At 34.0% G+C, this 10,048-nt stretch overlaps 2 protein-coding genes across 4 annotated transcripts; one reads left to right on the top strand and one right to left on the bottom strand.

The window, feature by feature from the left end:
- Positions 1 to 1,199: 1,199 nt before the first annotated feature.
- mRpL54 (mitochondrial ribosomal protein L54) lies at positions 1,200 to 2,430 on the top strand. Its single transcript, XM_067775530.1, has 3 exons — positions 1,200 to 1,397; positions 1,471 to 1,616; positions 1,688 to 2,430. Exons 1-3 carry the CDS (start codon positions 1,301 to 1,303, stop codon positions 1,847 to 1,849), a joined length of 405 nt encoding a protein of 134 aa, XP_067631631.1. The 5' UTR covers positions 1,200 to 1,300; the 3' UTR covers positions 1,850 to 2,430.
- A 548-nt stretch (positions 2,431 to 2,978) lies between these two features.
- On the bottom strand, positions 2,979 to 8,017 carry LOC137245218 (transcription factor Adf-1-like). 3 transcript variants are annotated; one of them, XM_067775528.1, is made up of 4 exons: positions 7,558 to 8,017; positions 5,275 to 5,395; positions 5,041 to 5,219; positions 2,979 to 3,862 (listed from the first exon to the last, which is right to left on the bottom strand). In XM_067775528.1, exons 1-4 carry the CDS (start codon positions 7,718 to 7,720, stop codon positions 3,564 to 3,566), a joined length of 762 nt encoding a protein of 253 aa, XP_067631629.1. In that variant the 5' UTR covers positions 7,721 to 8,017; the 3' UTR covers positions 2,979 to 3,563. The 3 variants fall into 3 exon arrangements, with proteins under 3 accessions (XP_067631629.1, XP_067631628.1, XP_067631630.1); XM_067775527.1 differs by having other exon boundaries at positions 2,979 to 3,871; positions 7,558 to 8,013; XM_067775529.1 differs by lacking the exon at positions 7,558 to 8,017 and adding an exon at positions 6,712 to 6,874 and having other exon boundaries at positions 2,979 to 3,871.
- Between the last annotated feature and the right edge of the window lie 2,031 nt (positions 8,018 to 10,048).

The following is a 10,048-nucleotide window of genomic DNA, read 5'->3' as shown; positions in this document are numbered from 1 at the left end:
AAAATTGTTTGGTGACTCAAATTTTGTGGTAGGATCTTTGAGATTTTCTTCGATATATTTTGCTTCAGACTGTTGGGATTTATGCTAATGAAATCCTTTTGGCATTGCTTGATCAGCAACTTTTGCCTTAAATGTTGAACTGGCAGGATTTTACAGGCGAATCCTGCTTTATTTATTTATTACCGCGACTTAAACATGAAAATAAACAGGCTCTTCTCGCCAGCTAGATATTTTAGCAGTTGTGCTAGTTATTAACCTAGACTGGCAGGATCGCCATGAAAAGTTTGGAAATTAAAAGAAGTTGCGACTTCGATGTGCAAACATTAAATCTCTGTTTATTCAATAAATTCTTTGTCTTATATAGTAATTTACTTAACCTATACATTCATAAATATCTTAATACTAATAACTAAAAATATGTACATTGAAAATGGGGTATGAGTACATGTATGTTTGTATACAGTCTTTGTATACATGTAGTTTAGTATGCTTGACTCAATACATGTAGTTTTGTATATGTTATTTAGCAACGTCGCAAGATCAATGTGAGTACTTTGGTTAAGGCTATGCATACACGTAAGTTTGTACGTCTGTTGGCATATCGATGCGAGTACTTTTTAGTTGGTTCCCATAATGGTTTGTATGTACTAAGCAATTTATTGGCTGTATACGGATAAGGGTTTCATATTCGGCATTCCATTGAAGTTAGTTAACCGTCTGGGTTAGTTCAATAATTTATGTTGGAAAATATTGTAATATGATTATTACTAAAATATATTTGGAGTTCATGATGCGTATTATTGCAAGTGTGTTACAGTGGGTATGAAGCATAATGCTACATTACAGTGGGTATGCCGCAAGGCGAATAGTAAAAGTATAGATTCGCCTTGGTATTCCGTATAATGCTACACTCTCAAACTTTTGAATGCAATTTGACGTAGTTCGATTTGAATTGGGAAGTGATCCTTGTGGACATCGTTTTATTTAATTTAATTTTACTGGCAGCACTCATCCACAAAACCAGCTGATTTTTATTTGACGTTATGTAATATCATGGCGGAACGATACAAGGTGGTAGCATGGTGACATACCTACAAACATAAATAAAAGTTCTATCTACTTTTTTTTGTAAATTCGATGGACAAATGTCAAAATCGTACTGCGCCGGAAGTTGATGTATCAAATAAAAAAGAAAAAGTTTATATCAGCTTTCCCGTGCTTCCACCTTGTATCGTTCCACCATGTGTAATATAGAGCATTTTTTGTATTAAAAACAAACTAAAATTTTGTTTGAAGAAAAATGAATATAAATATTTTTACAAAAACATTGAGTAATATACGACAGAACTGGCTTATACCGGCATTTGTGATACGCTCTTATACCAAGCCTGTAGCTGGTAAGATGAATGCGTACCATTGAATTGATGCGGGAGTTTTGGGATTGTTTATTAAATATGTAAAAATATTTAGCCGCAGGTGGAGCAAAACAGAAGAAGAAACCGGGTAAACTAGGTCCCATAATGGAAAAGAAGGAAATTCCAGTTGAAACAGATGTGAATAAGTTGCTAAACTATGTTTGTGGGAGTAATATTTTAAAAACAGGACAGGACATCAAGGTGTGTATACAAACCTGAAAAGGCATAGGATAAAATCTAATATAATCGCTTCTTTTTATATTTCAACCTAGCTCAAGCCAGATTCAGAATACCCAGATTGGTTGTGGTCACTTAATGTTGATCGTATAATACCTCTTGACGAAATGAACCCTGAAACAAAACAATACTGGCGGCGTATTCGCAAGCACGCTCTTCGACGAAATAATCAGCTGAGAAAATTAAGAAAGTTCTAATTTTATATTTGTGCATAATGTTATGTTCTGCGTGAATAAAAGGTAATAGTCTAGTTGAGGGGTCGACTGCTAATACACTACCAAAAATATCGAGAGAGGTGTCAAACGACGCGTCTTGACATCAGTATTAATAATCCGAAGGCGGAAAATAAAGATATTAACGAAAAACCGAAAAAAGACCCACGGGTACCTCCGAAACCGGGGGTGGGATCCATAGTATTTTTGAGCAGAACACCTTTCTGAGTTGGCGGCCTTCGGCCGCGCTTATAAAAAATAACCCTGGGCTACGCCATGCCAAGTCCGGGTGTGTGGTATAACCGTGGTTACCGCCACGGTGATGCACAAATTTTTTTGTGGGTACAAACACAACAACAACCACATGCAAATCGCCAACTTCAACTGCAAATATCTCCGGACATAGATAAAATTTTTCTTTTCCGCCATCGGATTGTCTCCAGATTAATACGCGTCTTTTGACACCTCTCTCGATATTTTTGGTGGCGTATTAGCAGTCGACCCCTCAACTAGACTATTACCGAATAAAATAAGAGTCGCAATAAAACAAATTCACTGTGGTTAAATTCAAATTGTCTTATCAAGAGGGAAAATCGTCAAAAAACCTACATACATGAAACTTTAGGGGTCTTAGAATAAACCCGCGGCACGGATATACCTGCGACAAAATACCCATATGATTCTAAGGGTTGTGTAACTCAGCCGTTTCAAGGCGCACAATTTATAGCTTATCTAACCCAATTGTCAACTCCACTTAAAGTGGCGAATCATATTTCTTTAGCAGTCGAGGCTCTGACGAACCATGTTTCTCATGGAATTAGGGGGTGAACTAGAAAGTTCAATGTGGTTATATTATTACCGAAATGTAACGGATCATCCGACAAGGGACCATCAACATCGATTAACTTCAACAAGATTAACATACCCCAAAACCTGCGGAGTGTTTAAATCGTTAATTGTAATAATTAATTGTATTTAGTAGTTTAAGTTTTAGGCCTGAACAGACGCAATAATAAATAATTTAAAAGCTTGACAAGGCATTTAATAGTACCATCAGGGTAACATACCTTGGCCGGATATATTTTTTAAATTTTTTAGAAATAAAGTTTAGATATTTAATTACAACAATAAAACATATTTTTCATCCAAGTTTTATTTTTAATTTACATTCAGTGTAAACTTATAATTCAAACTATTCCAAACAGATAAATTGATGCCAACATTTCGGAATCAAATATGTACAAAAATTATTATCAAATTTTTTAACGAACTAATTACCAAGACATAAATTTACTTAAAGCAAATGGCGAAATCCAAACAGTTATCAGATATTCAAGTATATATATAAATATATGTATGTGTGATATTAGAAGTAAAAAGGTTGCTGCTGCTGCTATAGCATGTTGTGAAAAGTCTCCAAACTTAAATTCTATAAGTTCTCCGTTAAAATTGTAATGTAGTTAGTTACCTTCGTTCAGTTGGCACTTCTTAGTTGAATTTTATTTATTTTTTGGTAATGTTGCTGCTTTTTGGAAGTACATTTGCATGTGTGTATGCTGAAATTTTTATCATTGGCTGGGAAACTGTTGTTATCTAGGCCATTCAATTCATATTATTTTTAGTAATAGCCTTTAAATCCTACACCACCCCATACACTTTAACTATTTAAATCAACTTTTGCAATATACTCTCCTTATTCTTAATATTTATTATGTTGTGCCAACAATTGCATATCCGTTAGGTACTTAATAATATGTACCTTTGCCTCCGCTTTTTGTCGTACCCCAAGTGTATTTAGCATGTCAGTTACAACCATGCCAAAGGATTGGTCCTCAGCGCTTACAGCTTGTGTCATTGAGTTTTGGAATATTTTGATAGTATTTAGCATATTGTCATGATTATTCTCTTCTTCAGTGCGTTCACGCTTCAATACTGGTTCGTAAAAATATGGCTTCTGTTCTTTGGGAGCTGCAACGGTTATTTGGGTGTCGCCTGTAACTGTAATTTCTAAACATGAACTTGAGTGTATAGTATGATGCACAAGAAAAAATTAATTAAAAAAATATATTGAAACCGAAAGCAACTTGCGATTAATTAATTACTGTTGTTATAGCTGCAAAAATACTGCTGAAATATTTTGAAGAAATATTGACCGACTGTTATACTTTGTTCGTGTATGCTACCAAAAAGTGGCAATTTTTTTTATCAAATTTCGCCAATTAAACCCTTTGTTTTATTTTCAATAATTTAAGAAAAAACTTATATAAATTTTGTAACTGAAACAATGCAAACCGATATCAAAACCATTTTCCGAAAAACTCGCGAATATTTTTCAAAAATTAATACGACTTGTACTTTGTTAAGACAAAGCTGCATACTCAAAAAAAAAAAAAAAATTCAGAAAGCTTTCTCGAATTTTTCGAAAAAGTTTTCCAGATTGGTTTGTGTAGTTTCAGTTACAAATTCATGTAAAATTGAAAACAAGAAAATGAAGAATTTAATTGGTGAAATTTAAACTGAACCAAAGCAAACCAATATCAAAACCATTTTCCCAAAAACTCGCGCATATTTTTCAAAAATTAATACGACTTGTACTTTGTTAAGACAAAGCTGCATACTCAAAAAAGAAAAAAAATCAGAAAACTTTTTCTCGAATTTTTCGAAAAAGTTTTCCAGATTGGTTTGTGTAGTTTCAGTTACAAATTCATCGAAGTTTTATCTTAAATTATTGAACACAAGAAAATGAAGAATTTAATTGGTGAAATTTTAACTGAAACAATGCAAACCAATATCAAAACCATTTTTCCAAAAACCCGCGAATATTTTTCGAAAATGAATACGACTTGTACTTTGTTAAAAAAAAAAGCTGCATACTCAAAAAAAAAAAAAATGAGAAAACTTTTTCTCGAATTTTTCGAAACAGTTTTCCAGATTGGTTTGTGTAGTTTCAGTTACAAATTCATGTAAATTTTTTTCTTAAATTATTGAAAACAAGAAAATGAAGAATTTAATTGGTGAAATTTGCCGCTGCTCTTTGCGTATTCTTCTTTTTCTTCTTGCAGCTGGCGTTTATTAATATTACAAGCATTCATGTGCACTTTTATGTATAACTTGCATGATGTTTTTGCTTTCAGCTTTATAAAAAACAAATTCGTTAAATTAATGAATATACCTACCATGTGGATGAGCCAGAGCCTGTGTGGATGTTGTAGCAGTACCATTAAATGGTTGGGTAAATACATCAACGACAGTTTGTTGTTGCGGCTGTTGCTGCTGATTTGGATCGACTTGGGTAACCTGGTTGGTAGCCTGTTGAACACTAGTTACTTTTCCCAAGAGAGATTCGCGATATTGTCTGTGTGAAGCGATATGGTTACTGAAGGTTTTTAAGAAACAAATATGAAATTAACCTTATTGAATCCACTAAAAACTGCATTTGCTTGAAGTAACGCCAGCGTGATTCTTGGCATAACTTCATTTCGCGTGCAAACTTGTCGCGCAAGCTCTTCCAGCGTTTGGTGCATTTTTGTTCTGTTAAAAAAGAAGCCAAACAAATATATTCAAGTCTTTATATTAATTAAGTCGATGCATATGCTAAACATCCTACCGAGCATTGGCAAAACTGTGTGGCTGGATAGTGAAACAATCACTTATTTATCCTGTATCTTTTTAAGAATGTGTGGATGTCTGGGTTCACCACTTGAATCCTTTATTATTCAAAAGACAAAAGCTCACCTTTGGGCAAAATTAACATTTTGGTTGCAATGTATACTTTTTACCAACACGATGTAATTTTGAGTTTAGTTTGAAATTGACAAATTATATGGCCGTTTTTTGTGTCTGCTGAACAGTTTGAAAGTGTGGAAACATTCCCTTTTAATAAAACATTCCATTACTGGTAAGGTTTTGCAAAAACATTGACGATATTAGGTGAGTCGAAAAATATTTGTGAAGTGTTGTTAGCAGATATATGTACATAGATCCGGTACGTTGTGGAAATTAGCACCATCAAGGTACTAGCCAAATAATCTCGGTAACGCTTTGACATTAAATGGTTTTACATTTATGCCGTGGTAATGGGCAGCCGCCGTGGTGTGGTGGTAGCGTGCTCCGTCTACCACACCGAAGATCCTGGGTTCAAGTCCCGACCAACGCAACATGAAAAATTTAGAAGCAATTTTTTTTTTTTCAATTAGGAAAAAAAATTCTAAGCTGGGTGGCCTCCGACACTGATTTGGCAAACAATTCTGCCATGAAAAGCTTCTCAGTGAAAACACATGTGCCTTGCAGATGCTGTTCGCAGCAGGTGTAAAACATGTAGGTCCCACCCATCCAATTTCTAGGAAAAATTAAAAGGAGCACAACGCACATTGGAAGAAACGCTCAGCCTGAAAATCCGCGGATATATCGGGTCTTGAATTTATTATAAGTGTTTATATGCCATATTCCCAAAATTACCACAAAAAATCTTTGACTTTTAGGCAAATTTCTCTTAGTAGCCGTGTGTTAGCATTGGACGTACATATATTAGCAGTCGACCCCACTTATAGACTTTGGTAATTCTTTACTTTAGCTCACAACTGCTAAAACTCGTCCAAAAATATCGGAAGAGTTGTCAAAAGACGCGCTTTGGACCCAGGATCACGAATCCGAAAGAGGAAATTGGAAAATTTCATGTGGGTGTTGTAATTTTGATGAATTTGGGTACCCGCAAGAAAAACTGTGAGTAAATGTGTTTTGCGCGGAGGCCGCCAATGCAGAAAGGTGTTCTGAGCAAAAATACTATGGACCCAGTTGTGAGCTAAAGTAAAGTATTACCATAATTGTCCTTGCCTCATTATACTGGCCTCTATTCCCAATGTGTGTGAAAGTATTTATCCGCATGTATACGTGCTATACTCGAAAAGACCAACCCATGCTTATCCGTCACGAAGACTTTAATGATTGCGTTTCGTTGGGCGAGCTGAACAGTAAAACAGTCTAATAGTGCACTTAGTTCAGAGCTTCCTTTATAATCACCTGTTAAACTCACACATATTCACTGGAGGCCATGTTGATCTGATATTATTGGCTTCGTAGAGCTGCCCTTAAAAACCTCAAAATAAATTTCAATATCGTAAATCCAATGCACTTAACACCAACTTTGCTTGATGAAGTTACCATTTTTGGGAAATAATTTACAAAAAAATTAAAATTGTAACCTATGGCCAAAATATCGAGTAATTGACTCAATAAAATTATTTTATTTATTTATAGACGACCAATTTCAGCGCAGACTTGATTTTACCAATAGCAATATTATAGTTGCTTCATTCACACCCATAGTATACACATACTAACAAGCAGGCGACAACTTTGCAGCGGAAAACGACAGCAGGCAATGCAACTCAGCAAGTACAGCAAACGCAAGCAGTTACCAACGGCGACATCGGCACCGACGACCAATTAAAATGAACGAACGAATTATAAAAACAACTATCAACTACCGACAGCGAACCAAGCCAGATACAACTTCACATGTGTAGGCTTATACACACGAATCGAATCACCTATTTTTACATTCACCCGTCGCCATTATGTATCCATATATGTATTTTGTGGGGCTACTGGCCTTAATATGGCAGACATTGTTCTTTAACTAAACTTTTTCATGGGCCAAGAACACATTCATTCATACGTATATATCTACTTACCAGGAACTCCAAGTAGCTCCGCAATTTGCTTCCAGGTTTGTGCTTTCCTTACAAAATGCTTATAATTGTAATGGGAACGATCGTATATAACTGGATTTTGCTTTACGGCCTCTATAAGATTCAAATCGAATTGTGTCTCCAAATTTGCATCCAACTTTTCCATTTTCAATGTTATTGTTTATTTTTGCAAACAAATTTTTTAGAGATTGGTTTTAGCGCTAAATTTCATTTGCACCATTTACTACTGACTGTGCTGCTGCTGCTCACAGAGGCGTTCACACAAAACTTCGCCGTTAACGTTTTATGCACTTGATGTGAAAAATAAGAAATAATTTCTATTGTAGTCAGCAGTCGCTGCCTACAGTGATTTATTTTTCTTTTTCTTTTTATTATTGCGGCAGAGAATTTTCTTTTCTGGATGTTTGTGTAGCCAGACGAAATCACAAACTGCGAAGCGACGGCAAAAACTACCACCACAAGCAAAGAGGATAGAGCACCCAACAAGCATTTCTCTAAATGTTTTTAAAAGTAGCTTAAAGTAAACTTGATTTGTAAAACGACCCATTCAGCATTTAGGTGATTAAATTTTGAATTTCCCTACATATCAATACAATTTGATTACTCTTTCTGACTAAATAATGAGTTATCATACAATTGAACAAAAGAACTAATCAAATATGAATACTTTTGATGATCAAAAACTGAAAATCATTTTTCGATAACTTTTTGGAATAATGTTTGAAGTCCTTTGATGATTAAATTTTAATATTTTATAAAAATCAACAAAAAGAATAATCAAATATGCTAATCTTTCGATGAACAAAACTGAACATAGTTTTTCAACCACATTTTGGAATCATATTTGAATCAAATGTGTTTACTTTAGGTGATCAAAAATTTATAATCTTTTTTTAATTCAGCTTTCTGAATCTTTTATGAGTATATTTGTTGGCTGAGTAATGAATTTTATACTTGTTAAAATTTTACTTTTCATTAAAAATCTTATTTTTTTCACATAGACATGTTTTTTCAATCATGAAGCTAAGAAAAAATATACAAAAATTGTATTATTTATACAAAAGATATTCTTCAAGATAAAAAATAATGTAATGCTGCTCGTGACCGAAGATTTCCCCACCCATTTCTCCACCTTCGGCTTTCCATAAAATACATAATGATTGGACAATATAAAGGCGTTGAAAGCTATTTGAACCCCGAGTAAGTGAAACTAACTTGACATACCTAGATACGGCTTCAACATCCCGTATCGTATCCGTATTTTAAGATGTAGACGATAATAGCTGATGTTGGATGGTGTGGACGGCAGCCACTTGAACCTAACTAACCTAACCTACCTGTGGTTCGAATAACTCACTTCCGCATGCTTTCTTCCCCTGATGAAATAAGATTATTATGTAGTATCTTATTTTGAATAATATATGAAGAATAAATGCATGACAATCGCATTCAAAAATCTCAACCAAAAGCGATTGAAATATGTTCACGAATATGATCAGAAAATGACTGTGAAAGCAATCAAATATTACTCTAAAATTATTAAAGCTCAATTTTACAATGATATCAAATATGAATAAAAAGCGTTTCGAAATAGGAATCATAATGATTGTTCAAGAATAATCACATTTATGGTACATTGGTCTCCCGACGTTACATTAATTTTCGAGTAGAAAATGCTTTTAAATTTGAACGTTTTTAGTCATCTTGATGTATGATATTTAAATATTTTTTGATCAAAATTTTCAAAAAATGCTGGCTGGGAAGCGTTTTCAGTAGTAAATATTTTTTAACTCATTTCAGAAAACGTTTTATAAGCGTTGGAGGAAAAAGTTTAAAAATTGAATTCTGAAAGCAAATTGTAAATGTTTACAAACAACACTAAAAAACTAGCAATGTGTTTTAACTTGGAAATTTTCAAATAATTTCCAAAAACGTTTGTACACGGAAGAGAATAGCTGCATTAAACAGCTCCTTGCATTGTCCAAGAACTCGTTAGAATTGCAGCTATACTTCCTTTAATGAATGTATGAAATTAGGAATTTATGTTTGTATATACATATATTAGCTGTGTTTTTTTTTACATCTATAGACGTTTACGCTTAAACTTTATATGTGCTGCTAAGCATCAAACTTTAAATACACCTCTGAAATTGCTGCGCATAAAATTAGTACTACTAAATTTCAATACGCATTATACTCAGATGTAACTGAAATGTGTGTCTATGTTTTACCTCTACACTAATTCTATGTATCACCTCTTAAAATGATGCGTAAACACAATTCATCGCAACTGATTCAGCTATATGTTATACATTATGGCCACCAGAGGTGTGTGTCTCCGAGTTTAGGTACACCCTGTTCTGTAGCTAGTTATTTAACAACTGCCGCTAGATGGGTCTCCTAAACATTATCTAAGCGAGAATAAGGGTTTTTTTACGCGCAAACGTAAACGTATACGCGTGTAAAAAAAACA

Source organism: Eurosta solidaginis, chromosome 3 (genome assembly GCF_040869045.1).
Source record: "Eurosta solidaginis isolate ZX-2024a chromosome 3, ASM4086904v1, whole genome shotgun sequence".
In the NCBI taxonomy this organism is placed as follows: Eukaryota; Metazoa; Arthropoda; class Insecta; order Diptera; family Tephritidae; genus Eurosta; species Eurosta solidaginis.
This window is presented reverse-complemented; position numbering and strand designations above follow the sequence as displayed.